Source organism: Mandrillus leucophaeus, unplaced genomic scaffold (genome assembly GCF_000951045.1).
Source record: "Mandrillus leucophaeus isolate KB7577 unplaced genomic scaffold, Mleu.le_1.0 Scaffold858, whole genome shotgun sequence".
Lineage (NCBI taxonomy): Eukaryota > Metazoa > Chordata > Mammalia > Primates > Cercopithecidae > Mandrillus > Mandrillus leucophaeus.
This window is the reverse complement of record NW_012109341.1, coordinates 341873-360042: the sequence shown is the minus strand read 5'-3', so window position 1 is coordinate 360042 and position 18170 is coordinate 341873. Positions and strand designations below refer to the sequence as shown.

The 18170-nt window shown below is 42.0% G+C and overlaps 1 protein-coding gene across 1 annotated transcript in view; it reads left to right on the top strand.

Annotated features, from left to right (window-relative positions):
• ANAPC4 (anaphase promoting complex subunit 4) overlaps positions 1-5114 on the top strand; it is a 48392-nt gene extending 43278 nt beyond the window's left edge. The window contains exons 21-28 of the mRNA XM_011968729.1: positions 233-330; positions 903-964; positions 1045-1083; positions 1175-1276; positions 2063-2137; positions 3033-3206; positions 4217-4340; positions 4761-5114. Of these exons, the coding sequence (XP_011824119.1) occupies positions 233-330; positions 903-964; positions 1045-1083; positions 1175-1276; positions 2063-2137; positions 3033-3206; positions 4217-4340; positions 4761-4988 (902 nt within the window). The 3' untranslated portion in view covers positions 4989-5114. The remainder of the gene's footprint in view (positions 1-232; positions 331-902; positions 965-1044; positions 1084-1174; positions 1277-2062; positions 2138-3032; positions 3207-4216; positions 4341-4760) is intronic.
• Positions 5115-18170: the final 13056 nt, after the last annotated feature.

Below are 18170 nucleotides of genomic sequence, written 5' to 3'. Positions count from 1 at the left end.
TAAGCTTGTAGTGAGAGAGATTGTTTTTAGTGAGCTGTCAGTGGGGGTTGATGAAAGGCAGAAGGCCGTGGTCGTTTTTAATGAGGTCGTGTGAAAATCCAATGAAGTGGTCAGTGGAAATTCTACCTTGAGATAAACTGTGCAGACTGGCTCTAATGTTAGATTATTTTCTTCTAATTATAAGTTTGCTATAGCTTCTTTTATTTTTGTTTCTGTTTTTGTTTGAAACCAGAAAGTCCTTTGCTGTTTCCTTATTATCCTCGAAAATCATTGCATTTTGTGAAAAGGCGGATGGAGAATATTATTGATCAGTGTTTGCAAAAGCCAGCAGTAAGTTTAAAAGAAATGCATGTCTTTACGTAGGAGCAATAGTGTCTACAGTATGTGGCTCACTTAATGTAAACCATCTTAATTTTTAGAATGAACTATGAAAATGTTGATATTCAGCTCTTTTTGGTTAAGAAAAATAACAATTTCATATGGTTCAACCTAATACTCCAATTAAGTTTCTTACACACACGTGTGTGTGTATAAAGATGACTAAAGGTGTTGACGTCTTGAGTATTTTATTTGTTCGCAGAAGAAATTCATTGTAAACAGTCTTGGTTACAGAGCTGATGTGTCTCTGTTTACTACTGAAGGATGTGAATGAATGGCGGCTACGAGGCCAGAGGGAGGTGGTCGGAAACCTGCCATGTGCTTAGCACCAAGGTCGCTTTAGCTCAGAATTTTCTCCCTTTTTCCTTACTGTTACAATTGTCATTAAAGTTTTTTATGTACAAGGTTTGGTGATATGGGCGATTTTTTACTACATTTGAACAGTGATGGTCAGTCACTTTCTGTAGGGTTATCTGTGTGCATATTACTGCTCTGATTATATTTTAAAATCTTATTTTATATAGGATGTAATTGGAAAATCGATGAATCAAGCAATCTGTATTCCATTGTATAGAGATACCAGAAGGTAATTCTGTTTACCTATTGGGTGGTGTAATTCAGCAGCCAATTTAAATTTTTCTCATTTCTTTTTCCTTTTTATTTTAGTGAGGATTCTACACGTAGATTGTTCAAATTTCCTTTTCTGTAAGTATGTTTCTTCTCTATCTTGAGTGAACAGTACAATTTCGTTTTATCCATCAATAGTTAAAAAATATTACAATTTTTTTTTTCTTAGGTGGAATAATAAAACTTCAAATCTACATTATCTTCTTTTTACTATTCTAGAAGATTCACTTTATAAAATGTGCATCTTAAGGAGACGTACTGATATTTCCCAGTAAGTATTAATCTGAAGTTTGACTCAGAGAGAGGAGTTTATTATTTTTAAGAAAAAAGCATACAGCCTTCCAGCATTTCAGATTTTAAACTACCTTGTGACTTTTAGATTTGTCATGTAATTGTTAGTTTTCATGTCATTAAGAGTAACACTGAATTAGGAAGTTATATGATCTTGTTCCAGATTATTTTATTTTTATTGGCATATAGTCATCGTATGTAGGACTTTTTTTTTAGAGTTAGGGAAAATATGACAGCTCAGAATATTATATCTCATTTTTTAGAAGTTAAAAGCTTACAGAAAGTTAAAAGTTAAAGAAGTTTTAAATTTTTAGTAGTTAAAAACTTCTAAAAGTGGCTGCCTTATAGAAATGATTTTTGCCTAGGGTTTAGTATGCTTTTCATTAAACAAGAGGCCTTGCCTAACAGAGACTTACTCAGAAATTCAAAGTAGAAGTTCTGAAAAATAAGTCATATTTAGAATGCCATTGGTATCTTAAAAATGATTTTAAATCTGAATTTGAAGAAAATGTTGAGACCAAGATGTAACCAAAAAGAAAGAATTTGGTTATTTCTATTCCAAATGTCTTTGGCTAAATCTGTTTACTTTGGTGACTGTATGATTTTAAACCAAGTTGGTTTATCTATCTAGGCGTTTAAACCGGTTCTCAGTGTTCTAGAGAAGTAAATGTACTGACCCTTACAATCATGTTCTTTTAAGTGTTTGGATTATTGACTATCCAGGTTGTTCCACTGAGTCTTTTTTTTCCCCTCTTCTTTCTTGGAGATCTGTGAGTAATGGATTAATTGCTATTAAATTTGGGAGCTTTACATATGCCACAACGGAAAAAGTCAGAAGAAGGTAAGTCTTGAATCTTGTTTGGGTGATGTGTGTATATGTTTAGGAATCGGGCCAGACTCAGTTACGGTGATAATATAGGTAAAAGGGCTTTGTCACTTCCCACATTGAGGGCAGGATTGTTTGTGTATTTATACATAGAGAATGATTTGACTTGTGATTGAATAGAACCTTACTGCCCTGCAGTTTATGTCATATGGTTTCGTATAATTACTCCCGAGCTCCCTGTTGGCAAAGAAAGTAATGTGGTTCCCGTGGGCAGATGGCCTGCAGGACTGAAGTTCTTGTTATGACCAAAAAAATTATGAGGTGATGCCATTCTCAGTGATGGGAGATTTTCTTAGGATTCAAAAGGGTAACAGTACCTAAGCCATCCCTGAGGCTTCGCAAGGGAAAGAAGTGACTAATCATAGGCTGATCTTTTTCTTACTTGTTTCCTCACATAAAAGAAGTTTTTTTATGATAAAGTCTTTGGAGTTGCTGTGCCTATTTTTCATGTGTAGTATCTTATTTTTATTTCTCAGTCTAGTCAACTCTGTTTGCTGAACGTGTATATAAGGTGTCATTCATAGAATTTCCACAGGCTTAATTTCTATGTCATTCATAGAATTTCTTAAGGCCTAACCATCGATGGCCAGGGGTTTTCTAGAACTGAAACAACTTCACAGATTTTGGGGGGTCATGATTACCCATTTTTAAGATTTGGTTATATATGTGAATAATCAGTACAAAAAATAACTGATTTTAATACAAACCAATGGTATATTTTAAATGTTACTGTACAGAATGTCACTTAATTTTAAAATTTTTTTCTGCTTGCTGCCAGTATGACATGCATACAGTATTTTCTCAATAGTCATGATCATCTTTGATATAACAAAACTTATTTTAATTCTAGCATCTACAGTTGTTTAGATGCACAGTTTTATGATGATGAAACTGTAACAGTAGTTCTTAAAGACACTGTAGGACGTGAAGGAAGAGATAGACTCTTGGTCCAGCTGCCATTGTCTTTAGTATATAACAGTGAAGATTCTGCAGAATATCAGTTCACTGGGACTTATTCTACAAGGTAACTGGTAAAATTGTCTTTTTGATATTACAGTTAAATATTTTTTAATGCACATTATAAATTCCAACCTTTCAGGCATGCTAGATAATGGTTATTTCATTACTAGGGGTAACCACAGAGGTAGCTGAGCAGAAGTGCTCCAATTTTTCATTCAAAATATGCTGGCCTTAATAGCTTTTTTTATCCCTTCGCTTTACTAGTAAATCAGGAAGTATTTGCTGGAATCAAGGTGGGGAATTATTTGGAGTGGAGAATGGGACTTCTTTTAGTTACGTTTTCAAGGATTGCATTAACCCTAGTTGGTTGGAATTAGTTATTTTTGATTTGCCTTCAGTATTTTCCTTCCAGAATTAAGACCTCAGTGCCCATGTGGGAAGTACACTGTCAATTCCAAGAGATGGCTTTAATTGAGACTTAAGTAAGCAGATCTCTAATTTAAAAATGTATCCATTTGCTTTCCTTGAAAGGGAGTCAGAAACCTTGCTAAAATGATATTCTGCCTATTTGGAATTGCAGTATTTTCTTTTTTTTTTTGAAACAGAGCTTGTGTCTGTCACCCAGGTTGGAGTGCAGTGATGCAATCATAGCTCATTGCAGCCTCAAACTCATGGGCTCAAGTGACCCTCCTGCCTCAGCCTCTCATAGCTGGGACTACAGGCATGTGCCACCTTGTCTGGCTAATTTTATTTTATTTTTTACAGAGATGGAGTCTCACTCTGTTGGCCAGGCCGGCCTTGAACTCCTGGACTCAAGCAGTCCTCCCACCTTGGCCTCGCAAAGTGCTGAGATTCCAGGCATGAGCCACTGTGCCCAGCCAGAATATAGAATATGGAATTTTTATAGAATATTATATCACAGCTCTTTTTTTAATACAACAGTTGCTAGAATTATATTGGAAGTGGAAGTATGAGTAGAAGTCAAAGCCATAATTGACCCTAATACCACCTGTAGCAAACTAGGGAGGAGAAGATCCCCTTTTCATTCCTGGGTGGGTTTTTTCCCCTCTTTAGGCTAGATGAACAATGTAGTGCTATTCCCACCCGTACCATGCATTTCGAGAAGCATTGGAGATTACTGGAAAGTATGAAAGCACAGTATGTTGCTGGGAATGGTTTTCGAAAAGTATCCTGTGTGGTAAGTGTTTACAGATCGTTCAGCAACTAAGAAATTACAAGAAGTAACATTGCTTCTTTGGAACCTTCATCAAATACATGACATGTAAGGTCCTTTTGTGCAAATATTTTTGCTGTGATTTATAGCTTGTATTGATTATGGTCATGTGGACTTAGCTATTTAGTTCTCTCGTTCTGATAAAGCTTACTAAGCAGTTAATAATAATTCTAGATTTTAATCTCATGAAATTGCCACTGTTGTTATGTGGAGACCTTTTTATACAAAATGAAGGCTGAGTTTATTGATTTTGTTGTAAATTGATGGGAATATGTTTCCTATAAAACCATTCTTTGATTCAGACTTCTGATTTCTAATTCCTTATATATGATATATTAGTTAAGCCATTAATTTAAAAGTGCTTTTATGGCCTTTCTTTTTTAGTTAAGCTCAAATCTTCGTCATGTGAGAGTATTTGAAATGGACATAGATGATGAATGGGAGCTCGATGAGTCTTCAGATGAAGAGGAGGAGGCCGGTAATAAGCCTGTAAAAATAAAGGAAGAAGTGTTGTCGGAGTCAGAGACAGAGAACCAACAAGCTGGTGCTGCTGCTTTCGCTCCGGAGATAGTCATTAAAGTGGAAAAACTTGACCCTGAGCTAGACTCTTAATCTAGCTTGCCATTATTGTGTGTGTAATTAGGGCCAGAAGGACATAGGAGATGGACTAAGATGTCTTGGACCACCTTTAATTTTCTTTGTGTAACAAAGAAATAAACAGTAAATTTTATTTTTTCATATTCTGCTTCATCTTCTCTTAGTGATACAGTCACTCTGATAGACTTTATTTTTTCTGAGATTTCTCTTTAATGCTATGTGCAGAACTAGTGTTTAAAGAAAACAGGGCCAGGCATGGTGGCTCACACCTGTAATCTCAGCACTTTGGGAGTCTGGGTGGGTGGCTCACTTGAAGTCAGGAGTTCAAGACCAGCCTGGCCGACATGGCAAAACCCTATCTCTACTAAAAATACAGAAATGAGCTGGGCGTGGTGCACACACCTGTAATTCCAGCCACTTGGTAGGCTGAGGCATGAGAATCGGTTGAACCCGGGAGCCAGAGGTTGCAACGGGCTGAGATCATGCCATTGCACTCCATCCAGCCTGGGTGACAGAATGAGACTGTGTCTCAAAAAAGAAAGAAAGTGAACAAATTGAATGTGAAGAAAAAGTCTACTATTTTCTGTCAGAAGGGTAGGTGTCGGGAATTGTTTCTGTATCAGGAAGAAATTACATTGAAATAGTCATTCGTCACTGGAAATTTTAATGCATTTAGTATTTTAAAACTATAGACAACATTCCTATTTTTCCAACTCCCCTTCTAGTTTATTCTGGATCTCCAGAATGATTTTAAAATTACGTTTTCAGAATAAATTATACTGATTTACTGTAATGCTAAACCAAAGGATGGATCCTGTCTTTTATAGTTTAAATAACAAACACTGCTTGACACCTACATGGTTATGTTTTCTCATTCTGTCCCTGCATTTGAGCTCTGAGTTATTTGAATCAGCAGTGCTTAGATGTGCCCTTTTACCTTTTCAGACTTGGTCAAGGACATACAGTAGCTGTCTGGTTGACTCCTTGAGAGAGTGAGAAATAATGGGGTAACTAAATGTTATCTAGCATTAGTGCAGATAAGCTACTGTGGATTTCCTAATGCTCGTTCATTCCTAAAGTACAATAGTATTCTTGTGTTACTTTCAAAGAGATTAATTTAATGTATGAATTCCACTATCAGTTCATTGATAGTCACTTTTTAAAGCTTAGGTATCTTTAGGCAGGAGGACATACTATAACCAGGTGAATGGGTAACTACAGGGTTGCAGTGTCATTTGTCTATTTAATAGGTAGCTGTCTCTGAGTACTCCAGGGTACCTCTGTGAATGGAAGCCACTGTTGGGTGACGCAGTATTTAGGACTGTGATCAAGAGGCTGACTATATTGGTCTGTAGCCTTGCATATGATAGGCTTTAAACTCGATTAACAAATGTATGTAAATATTTACTGATGGTTGAGCATTGTTCTTGGTGTAGTGCAGAATGTCTTGAATTAGCTTTTGTGAGCAAGAAAGGTGAACTGTCAGATGACATTACTGAAAAGTTATAGGTTGTGGGTATGTAGAGCATTTTTAGAATGAATGCATTGTGCAGATTTACCATGTAACATTTAAAGAGCTTTAATGGATTTTAGGAACCAATAATTGTAGCCTGATCTTAGAAAGAACGACAATTTCACAATCAGCAACGAGTTATTTATTAGTTAGTAATTTGTCCTGTGTGACCTCCGCATTAGATTTACAAAGATTTTTTGATACATACACATTTGCTTTCTGTGGTTCCAGCGTAGACATAAAATATGGGAGAATTGGTTTTTCAGTAATGGTTTTAATATGTATAGCAAATAGGAACTAGAATTGTATTAAAGTGAAAAAGTTTAAATTGACATCTGAATCTCTTTAAGTTTTAATAAGATGCATAGAGCAGAGAATTTATTGTATTTTTAGATACATGCTCTAATTCTTGACACCATTAGACATTTTGCTTTTTTAAAAGAAATTTAATTTTTAATTTTTGTGGGTACATAGTAGGTGTGTATATTTATGGGGTACATGAGATATTTTGGTACAGCATACAATATAGATACTTTGCTTTTAATATGTAGAACAATTTGATCATTATACACTGACTACTTTTAGTATGTTTAGCTGCAGATGCTGAATTTGAGCTTTGAATTTAGTGAGCAGCAAGTGAAGGGTGGGAATGTGAGGCCCCTGGGAAGAGGAGCCTCCAGGTCCTGGCTCTTGTGGACCTTGGCACTTTGTCTCCATAAAGTGTGGTAATTGAGTGCCTCAGGGTTTAAGGACTAATGAGGGGTACTTGTAGAACACTGTGGTTAGCGCATGTGAGATACCCAATAAAGACTAGCACTTCTATTTACAATATTCTGTTTTTTGCTGACATAAATTCTGTTGATTTTTTTAGAAACTTAACTAGCCTCTTTTTTGGCCAGACTTGATAGAACTATAATAGAATTCTAATTCTCTGGCTTAGTAGGGTTTTTTTTTTGTTGTTGTGTTCTTGATTTTTTTCCAATGTAAAAATTGTACACTTAGCAAAATGCTAAAATATTCTGTCTTCTTAATTTGGAACATTTGAATGTAAATGTGAAGAAAACTATTATGGTATAGCCTTGAGTTTATGATGCCGTAACTAGGGGAATTTATATATATCTGAGTTGATCTAAATATTTTCCCATTCTTGAGGGAAGTCCAGCAAGCAGACATGCGCTAAACACTTCTTTCTAAAGGATGCTATAATTGAAATCATGGGTTGCATTTCACCAGGAGCAGATCAGTTTCTTTGACACCTCTTGAAGTTGCAATGTTGTGATTATCTACAGACTGTTTACATTTGCTAGAACCTACAGTTGACTATCCAGCATAATATTTTGAGTCCTCACTGAGCACAAGGAGATAGTACTTAGGATTATACTAAGTCAAGGTCACAAAAACCTTATAATATGAGAGCAAATAACATATTAGCATAGAAATGATCTCTTATGGGAAATATTCAGTTCAGAAACTCGATTATTAAATGGACCCGGGAAATGATTTGTTAATGTGGTTGATAGCCAATGTTTACTTTCCACTTCTTGTTCTGAGGAAATGAAAATTTCTAGAACAGGATTTCTCATGAAGCACACACTAGTACATTAGAAGTGCCAAGGCCAGTGATTAAAAATGTATGGATTTTACCCTACGCCTACTCAATCAGAAGCTGAGGGTGAGGCCAAGACTACATTTTTAACCAACTCACTTGATCATTCTTACACCTACTAAGCTTGAGAAACATTATTTTTCTATGAAAGCTGCGTTTCAGAAATTAGATGGTTATAATTTCTTAGTTGTAGGTTCATAAGCTGTTCCCTTGGATGCAATGAAAATTGATGTATTTTTTTTCTTTAAAAATGACCCTAGCTGGTGGTTAATTACACATGCAAGTTGCTCACACTTCAATAAATCTGTTTAAATGATGGTGAGCATAATTGTACCCCAACTCCCTCTCTGCACTGCAGCATTGTAGCAATGGATCCCTTAGGGCCACATTTCAGCCCTAACAAGATTATGTTCAGCCAAGTGGGAGATAGTTGGGTATGTATGGGCTGTGCTGGTAATCAGCCATTCTAGTTAATAAATGTCACCTTTTCTCTGGTGTGTGCAGTCAGACTGAACTCACTGCTCGAGATACAAGGTGTAATGTGTAGTTACCACGGTACGGATGATAAATCTGTCCCACAACATGGTTATAATTGAAACTTACGTTTACCGGCTTGTTATGTTTTAAGCAGTAAAACAAGACAAGTTTGTTGTTTGTGCTTCCTGCCATCAGATTTATGACTGAAAACTTTAGGGACTGTTTTTCTTCATTTCTGCATTCCTGATTCCTGTTACAGAGTGAATATTACTGTTTCAAGTGATATTTCTGTCCACTGTTCGGATAGTAAAACTGAGTGGAGCCCAAACTGGAAGAGTGGCCCGCTTGCTGTAAACGAGCCTCGTGACTGTCAACATTTTCATGATACTACAAAACTTTCTAACCTTGAGAATATGTTACTTCCCTTTTTCCTTTCCACCACTTACTCTGTCCTGCCAAATTGTTGCAGGAAGAGATTCAAGCATTAAAAATATTTATGGGCCTGGCATGGTAGCTCACACCTAAAAGCCCAACACTTTGGGAAGCCGAGGCGAGTGGATTGCTTGAGCTCAGGAGTTTCGGCAATATGGCAAATCCCGTGTCTATAAAATACAAAAATTAGCTGGGCATGGTGGCGCATGCCTACAGTCCCAGCTACCGAGGAGGCAGAGGTGCGAGCGATTGAGCCTAGGAGGTCGAGGCTGCAGTGAGCTCTGATTGTGTCACTGCACTCCACCGTGGATGACAGAGACCTTGTCTCAAAGAAACTATATGTATGATATGTATATATATATTTCCTTGTTCTCTTGGGATGGAAGGTTAAGATCTAGCGGCAGAGTGTGGATAGCAGAGGGGCTGGCTGAGACCATTGTTCAGGGGTCCTGCAAGGTGTAGGGCCTACTTTCTCCACTGAAGAAGGAGGAGACTAAATGGCCCAGGTGGCAGGAGGACACCCAAGATACCAGTTCAACAGACATCTTGCAGGCTAGAGTAGTCAGGCATGTCAGGTGCCGCGGAGAAACAGCGGGATGGAAAATTGCCCGTGACCTCTGAAAAGCTGCACGTCAGTTGTGACCCTGATAGAAACTTGGAGGCATGTTGAGGACAGCAGCCCCATTGAAATGGGTGTAGAATAGATGTGAGTCAGTGGAGGCCAAGTGGAGGCAACTCTGGAGGATTTTGCTGTCGGGGGCACAGAGATGGAGTGGTGGCAGGGGAGGGAACTGGCACCAGAGAACTTCTTTTAAAAAAGATGGATGATACTAGGCATCTTTATTCATCAATACGAGTGAGCCACCAAAGAAGAAGAAATTGAGCATTCTAGAGTGAAAGAAGATGTGTGAAAGAGATTCTTGAGAAGGCTAAAAGGGCTAGGGCCCAGTGACCAATGCAGAGATCGGGCGTCAGGTGGTGGAATATGATTTTCTTCTACCCTAATGGGAGTCTGTGGGGACAGATGCTGGTGGGCGCAGCCCTGGGTGACAGGTGTAGCATTTTTCCCTCGGGGAGAGGCGTTCAGGTCTTTATGGAGAGTGATGAGGAGAGGAGAGGTAGAAAATAGGTGTCTCAAATTGGAAAGTGAGAGAATTGTGGAGTTTTAGAGGGATAGAAAGGAAGAGGCTATGACTAGAGAAGGAAAATTGGCAGTCTTAGAGAGGTGATGAAGTCTCTGATGACAGATATAACCATGGCAGTTGGCAGCTGTTATTGGTGTGAAGGAAAAAGTCACGAGCCAAGTAGATTCAGAGCTGAGTGGCCGGGATTTTGTATGGCTCATCTGTGTGGCTGTTAAAGTTGCAAAAAAGATGGAGACGATAACAGTGAGTTGGGTCCTGAGGTCACCAGTGAATGAGGAGGCATCAGTGGGGGTTTGAGAGGGGAAGGAAAAACTGCTTCCAAGACTCTTGGTACCTTGAAAGACCCAGAGGAGGGTCAGGCACCTACCTAGTCAGTTAGTAGCAAGGCTGGGATCTAAGCCCAGGTGGACTGGACTGCCCTAGAGGAGCTCCTAGCGGACACCTGTGGTTAGAAAGGACATGGGAGGCCGGGCGCGGTGGCTCAAGCCTGTAATCCCAGCACTTTGGGAGGCCGAGACGGGCGGATCACGAGGTCAGGAGATCGAGACCATCCTGGCTAACATGGTGAAACCCCGTCTCTACTAAAAATACAAAAAAACTAGCCGGGCGAGGTGGCGGGCACCTGTAGTCCCAGCTACTCGGGAGGCTGAGGCAGGAGAATGGCATAAACCTGGGAGACGGAGCTTGCAGTGAGCTGAGATCCGGCCACTGTACTCCAGCCTGGGTGACAGAGCGAGACTCCGTCTCAAAAAAAAAAAAAAAAAAAAAAAAAAAAAAAAAAAGAAAGAACATGGGAACAGGATAAAAAGACTAAGCCAACCTGCAAGCGTGGCCACTGCATTTGAATCCCTGTCTACTATAGGTTAGTGCTCCCCACACCTGGGAGGTAAGACTAAGGGCTCTAATGGTGGTAGACTTTTTAATTTAATTTAATTTTATTTTATTTAAATTAATTTATTTAGTTTAGTTTTTAGTTTAGGTTAGTTTAGTTTAGTTTGACAGGATCTTGCTCTGTCACCCAGGCTTCAGGCTGAAGTGCAGTGGCATTAACACAGCTCACTGCAGACTTGACCTTCTGGGCTCAAGCAATCCTCCTGAATAGCTCAGATTAGCAGGATGTGCCACCATGCCTGGCCTTTTTTTTTTTTTTTTTTTTTTAAGTGACGGGGTCTTACCATGTTACCCAGATTGGTTTTGAAACCCTGGGCTCGAGAAGTTGTCCCACCTCAGCCTCCCAAAGTGCTTGGACTACAGGTGTGAGCCACCACACCTGGCCTTCTTTCTTCCTTTCTTTTTAACCCCAAGGCAGGGAGAAGTGGTCGGTTCTGATTATTTTAAATCTGGAACCAGTAGCAATCCCCAGGTGTTCTAGGAAGGGGGTGTTTATGGTGGCTGTCCTGCCTAATTTTGTCTTTAGTGCATTGCTGGTTACCACACAATTATGTGTGTGGCACAGGGAGGAGACAGCCCAAGATGACTATGTGGAGAATGGGCCTGCATGAGTCCCTGCTCATAGTCCAGGGCAGGAAGCTGGGTGAGGCAGGACGAACTGAACAATCAGTCTCCTCCTCTGTGAAGGTGCAGTCCAGGGCCTTCCCAGCTCTGCGCCGATGTGGTCCATATTGCCAAACCTTTCCTGGGTAGTCTGAAGATTTTCTTAAGAGGAACTGCCCAGTCCAGGCACCTCTGGCCATTTGGGGAATGAGGCAGGCAAGTCTCAGCTTGGCCTTGGTTCCCAGGCCCCTAGGAGTTGGCCCTGGGCTTCAGCTCACTACTTAGCAGGTCCAGGAGGGCCCAGACCCAGCTGGACCTGGGAGCCTCTGGAGCTGCCAAATTGTACATGAAATTCCTGTGCGCTTGGCCATACAAGAGGTTCATGATTGAAGGGTTACTACCTGCACCTGCCTCTGCCCCTCCCCCAAGTTCTTTCTGTTTGCATTTGGCTTTTTGAGGTTCTCCTCTGCAGAGTTGGTTGTGGAAGAGAAATAGCGTGGGAGAGATTGCAAGGTGCTTTTTATATACATCCTCACAGAATTCTCTGAACAACTAACTCTGCAATAAAGGGATTGCTCATCTTATTTGACAGAAAAGTTGAGAGATTTGGTTTGACATGTCCCAAATCACGCAGCTAGTAGGCGGAACGGCCCAGATGCAAAACAGGTGGTCTGACTCCAGATAAAAATAATTGCTAACATGATTATTTAGTAAGAGTCAGAAATCATGCCAAGAACATTCCGTGGATAACTTATCTAAACCTCATCACAGTCCTACAAGGTAAGTGCTATTATTATTAGCATCATTTCACAGATGAAGAACTTGAGGCCAAGAGACGTTGACTAAGTTGTCCACAGGAATTACACGGGCAGCAGAGTGGAAGTGGGATGGGAAACCAGGCGGTCTGGCCGCAGGACTCATGCAGGACTCATGCCTTCAGCCACTGCACATGTTGCCTTTCTGGGGCCTGGATCCTTTGGCCCCCAGCTGCCTTGCCCATGGCCGCACTCGCGGAGCTCGGTCTTCCTGCAGTGGCACTACTTGAGTTTTTGTGGCACAGGCCAGCAGTGATGGCCAGGCTTGCATTTTTGATGAGCTTTGTTTTTCTCAGAGCTCCTTCATTCGTAGCCCCCATCAGCTCTGTGGGAACAGGCCGTGAGGAGTCATGCTTTTTCCCTGCTGACATGGGAATGATGTCTGGTAGACCTTGGACCAGAACCTGGGCTTCTGACCCCATAGTTTAATGTGCCTTCCTCCAAGACAGCACTTGTGCAAAGCCAATGTTACTTATGCATGCTTTTGTCACCTTAAGAGATTTTTTTTTTTTTTTGACAGAGTCTCACTTTGTCACCCAGGCTGGAGTGCAGTAGCACAATCTCAGCTCACTACAACATCTGCCTTCTGGGTTCAAGCAATTCTCGTGCCTCAGCCTCCCAAGTAGCTAGGATTACAGGTGCCTGCCATCACATGCAGCTAATTTTTGTATTTTTATTAGAGATGGGGTTTCACTCTGTTGACCAGGCTGGACACCTTAAGAGATCTCTTGTGTGTCTTCAGGTCTCGCGGAGACAGAACTGTACTCTCCCCAGAGAGGCTATCAGCTTTCCAGGCTAAAAGAAGGGAGAGTTCCCACTCCGGAGTGTGTGCGCATGCGTGTGTGTGTGTGTGTGTGTGTATGTGTGTATGTATGTTTTAGGGTCTTGCTCTGTCACCCAGGCATGATCACAGCATTTCACCTCAGCCTCCTGAGTAGCTGGGACTACATGTGTGTCACTATGTCTGACTAATTTTCTTTTTTTAAATTGTAGAGATGGCGTCTTGCTTGTTGCCTAGGATGGTCTTGAACTCATGGACTCAAGCAGTCCTCCCTCCTTGGCCTCCCAAAGTGCTGGGATTGCAAGTGAGAGCCAACACACCCGGCCTCCTACTGTATTTTTGCCATGTTTTCTGTCCCCTTTCCCAATTTTTCGGGATGATTTTGCATTTTGTTGGTCTACAGACTTCTATTGGGTAAAGCTTCCAGGGGAAATGGCGCGCTTGGGAAGAGGGAGAGAAATCATCTTAAGAATGAATACATGGGTGAAAGAGATGGCAAATTTGTTGTTTGCAATAGAGAAACTATTAAAAAATCATAGAATGCTAAGCCCTGAACACTTTGAGGAATACTGTATGACTCTCTGAAATACAGACCAGCAAAGCACACATTTGGTGCATTGATTGGGATCTAGGAACTATGATAATACAGTATCAAGAAAATAAGTGTTTTTATACCAAATAGGGCATCACAAGCCAAATATCCTAGTTATTCATCCAAGATATAAAAGGGACTTGATGGGGTGAGACAGTCTTGGGATGGAATAGGAAATGTAATACTTTAGTTTCCATTTGAGAGACGGAAATTGAAGGAGCAAATTTGCAAATCAACTTAGCAATGCAGTTAAAACATGAGCCTTAGATCTTTCGAATTTCTAGTCCAGTACTTTTCACTCGAAAGTGTCCAAGTTATTGCAAGGGTCCATTTACGTTTAATTAAATGTAATGCTAATTTATAACCAGATTTGCTCTGGACTAGGCAATTGGCAAGTGATACAAACTACCTAGTCCATTGCACTTCCAGAAGCCGAGGGATGGCTGATGGCTTACTGCCAGAAAGTGGTTGAGTAGATGACATTATGCAAATCTTTACAAAAGAAAAGTCTCTGGGTTGAAACAAGACAGAAGTGTATGAAATGTGTCCACCTAAACTAGAGTAAAAATTTGTTGTCATTGCCTTCCCTCTGCCCCAGAGTCCAAATGCTTTTTCACAGCCTGCCTTCACTCCTCCAAGCACCTCCCCGACTTCAGCCCCTGACCAGCTGTCATCTGTGCCTCAATGGAGTTTTCACATAACCCACATGTTCAGAGTCCTAACCATGGTAAGGTCCTCGGCTGAATACACTCCAGGTTTACTACTAGTTTAGTTGCCCCCACCCCACTACCCATGAGGAAGAAAGCATTATTGATCCTTTTATGCAGAGGAGGACAAAGAGGCATAGAGAAGTTAGGTAACTTGCCCAAGGTCACACAGCTAGGGAGGAGTGGGGTCCAAATTCTCAGTCATGCTGTACATTTCTGACATCTACTACCTGCTCCCTTTAATTATAGGTAATGCACATTTCCCTTTTGGCAGGTGAACTCCTTAAGTTGAGGGCAGGCACCCTGAGGTGCCTGGTTATGGATCCTCATTAATATATCTGCTCTATGGGCAGCCCTGCTCCTGAAATTGATGAGGTCTCTACACCCTGCATCCTGTTTGGAGGCTCTAGTGCCCCCTGGTGCCTAAGAAGTCTACTTTTATCCGTCAGCCGGCCAATGCCACAGCCTCCCCAGCCCTTAGGGTCAGGTCAGCAGAGCTGAGCCACCCAAAGTAGGAGGGAGCTGCTCCCCACAGCTTTGACCGCGTGGGATTCTGAGGGTACTTTGTGGGAGAGGTTGGTGGCAGGTTTCAAAGTGGTGGAAGTGGAGATGTCTCAATCCAGGCAGCCCAGGCGAAGCACAGGCTTCCCCAGCTGAGTCTGGGGGTTGCCGGGCATTACTCCGTTAGACCCAGGGGTACAGGTCTGGGTGTGGAGCTAGGAAGGTGTACATCCCAAAGAGGGAGGCCATCTGGGAGGCTCCCCATCAGAAGACTCTGGGATTCCAGAGGTCTTGGCTTGCAAGGTTGGAGGGTGGTTGGAACCCTCTGCAGAGGGCAGCATTTTGCTTGTTTGTGCTGTTCATTGCAGGGTCAGCTTCTTGGGTGGAAGATCTGTACAATCACGCAGGGCCCAGGCTTCGAGGGCCCATATCTGAAGGCCTGTATTAGTCCGTACGTATCTGAGACTGGGCAATTTACAAAAGAAAGAGGTTTAATTGGACTTACAGTTCCACATGGTTGGAACCTCAAAACCATGGCAGAAGGCAGGAGGAGCAAGTCATATCTTACATGGGTGGCGGCAGGCAAAAAAAAAAAGGAGCTTGTGCAGAGAAACTCTTGTTTTTTAAAACCATCAGATTCTTGTGAGAATCATTCACTATCATGAGAACAGTACAGGGAAGACCCGCCCCCATGATTCAGTCATCTTCCACCACGTCCCTCCCACAACACATGGTAATTATGGGAGCTACAAGATGAGATTTGGGTGGGGACGCAGAGCCAAACCATATCAGGGTCTATTGCTTGGTTAAATGCTCTTTGGAAATAAATGAAGACTAAGTGAGAACAGGCCAGGGCTCTTTATTTAGAGCTTGCGTATAGCAAGAGACAGCCACCACCACTTGCTTTGGCAGAGACTCAAAGGCAGGCAGAGGAGTGGGGAAGCTTTATGGGGGAAGGGGAAAGGCTTCGGATGTGCCCTGATGGGAGGCTGTTTGCCTGTGGAAGCAGGAGGCTTCTAACTGGAAGTGGGGCATCTTATATATTGTTTCAGGATGTGTAATTGGTTTTTTTCCAAGTTGGTCTTAAGTTGGAAGCAGGGACAAAATTTAGGGATGGCTGGGTGCAGTGGCTCATACTTGTAATCCCAATCCTTTGAGAGGCTGATGCAGGAGGATCATTTGAGGCCAGGAGTTCGTGACCAGCCTGGGCAACATAGTGAGACTGCATCTCTACAAAAAATTGAAAACATTAGCCAAGTGCGGTGTCATGTGCCAAAAGTCCCAGGTACTTGGTGATCACACAACTTGCACTCCAGCCTGGGCAACAGAGAGAGAGCTTGTCTCAAAAAAAAAAAAAAAAAAAAAAAGAAGATATCAGTTTTTTGTTTTTTTGAGACAGAGTCTTGCTCTGTTGCTCAGGCTGGAGTGCAGTGGCGGGATCTCGACTCATTGCAACCTCCGCCTCCCAGGTTCAAGCGATTCTCCTGCCTCAGCCTCCCAAGTAGCTGGGATTACAGCTGCCTGCCACCACGCCCAGCTAACTTTTGTATTTTTAGTAGAGATGGGGTTTCGCCATGTTGGCCAGGCTGGCCTTGAACTCCTGACCTCAGGTATTCCGCCCACCTTGGCCTCCCAAAGTGCTGTGATTACAGACATGAGCCACCACGCCTGGCGAAGCTGTCAGTTATTAAAGTCATGGACATTATGGGATGATCATTACAGAAGTTGTTTAGCTTCCAAGGTTGTTACTAGAGATAACAGTCTGACTTCCTAAAGAATGACGTATAGCACGCTGGCTTCCTGGGCTGATTACTATAGGTAAAGCATTGGTTTCCTGGGCAAGTTGTGAATCAAAGCTCTGTTTTTACATAAGGTCTGACCATTGGCCATTTGTATACTCAGTGTATACTCAGTATCACTCTGCTATCACTGTCTTGAAATTCTAAACAGGGGGCCCTGTATTTTCATTTTAAGCTGAGCCCTGCGAATGACAGCCATTCCTGGGCTGACCTTAACACTGATAAACAAGGAAAACTTCCCTCACACTGTGGCTTTGGGCAGACACCTGAACTGCCTGCAGTTCTCAAGCTTTTACTTAAAATGGGAGATTATTTGTCACCAAGTACTGAGGGCCTCCCAGCTGCACCCAGATGCCCCTCCAGGGCAGGCAGGGGCTGTGTTTTCTCCACCAGGGCCTTCTGGGCAGTGTGGGGACTCAGAGAGTGCAGGTTGAAGCCAACGTCTCTCTTGGGCCAAATCGCACTAATTCAGATCCCATTCATTTTACATATCTATTTTTGAAAAAATAAAAAAAGATTTGCTAATCAAATGTCCTGTGCAAAAACTTTGCAGGGACGAGCAATATTTAATGTCAAGAGCAAAACTTTCCAGGACCTGCAGAGCACCATGTGACACAAGCCCATCACCTCTTAAGTATAAAAATCTCATTTCAGTGCATTCTTTGCTGTTTATGAAGTGGCTCTTCCAGCCCTCTACTTGGAGACAACCTGGTCAAGGCACCCTGAAATACTCAAAAGCAGGACAACCAAATCCTTTTATGGTGATTTGCTCATTGCGGGTCCCTGCAAAAAGCAGCAGAGCTTTGCAGCGCTCAGACTGAAGTGCTTCTGTTTTTCTCGTTGCTTCCCTAGGCTTCCCAGGTCAATCTAGCCCATGTGGGTGCCCAGCCTTCCCTGCAGCATTTGCTCCCTCCCTTCCCTCCTCTGGGCCAGTCCCTTGGCCAGTGCATGCCACCTCCCTGCTCTAAGGCTACTGCTCTACCCCACACCCCACCCCCAACCAAAAGCTCTGGAGACAGACAGAGCAGGTTCTGAGGCCACTTAGCCGCTGCGAGACCTTAACCAGGCTGTTTAATGTCTCGGAGTCTGATTTTCCTCATCTGTGAGATGGTGACAGTGATCCTCCCCTGAGTAGCATCCGGGTGAGAGCTAAATGAGATGATAATGGGATAATGTTTGTGTAACGCGCTGGCCCAGATTCACATTCAGGAACTCAGCTGATGCTCTCACTTGCTTACTTTGTTAGCTCTCCATAGGCATCCTCACACCCCATTACTTTGGTTCAATTTTTCTTTCTGGTCAAAGCAAGTTTCCCTGTTGAACTATCATCTCTGA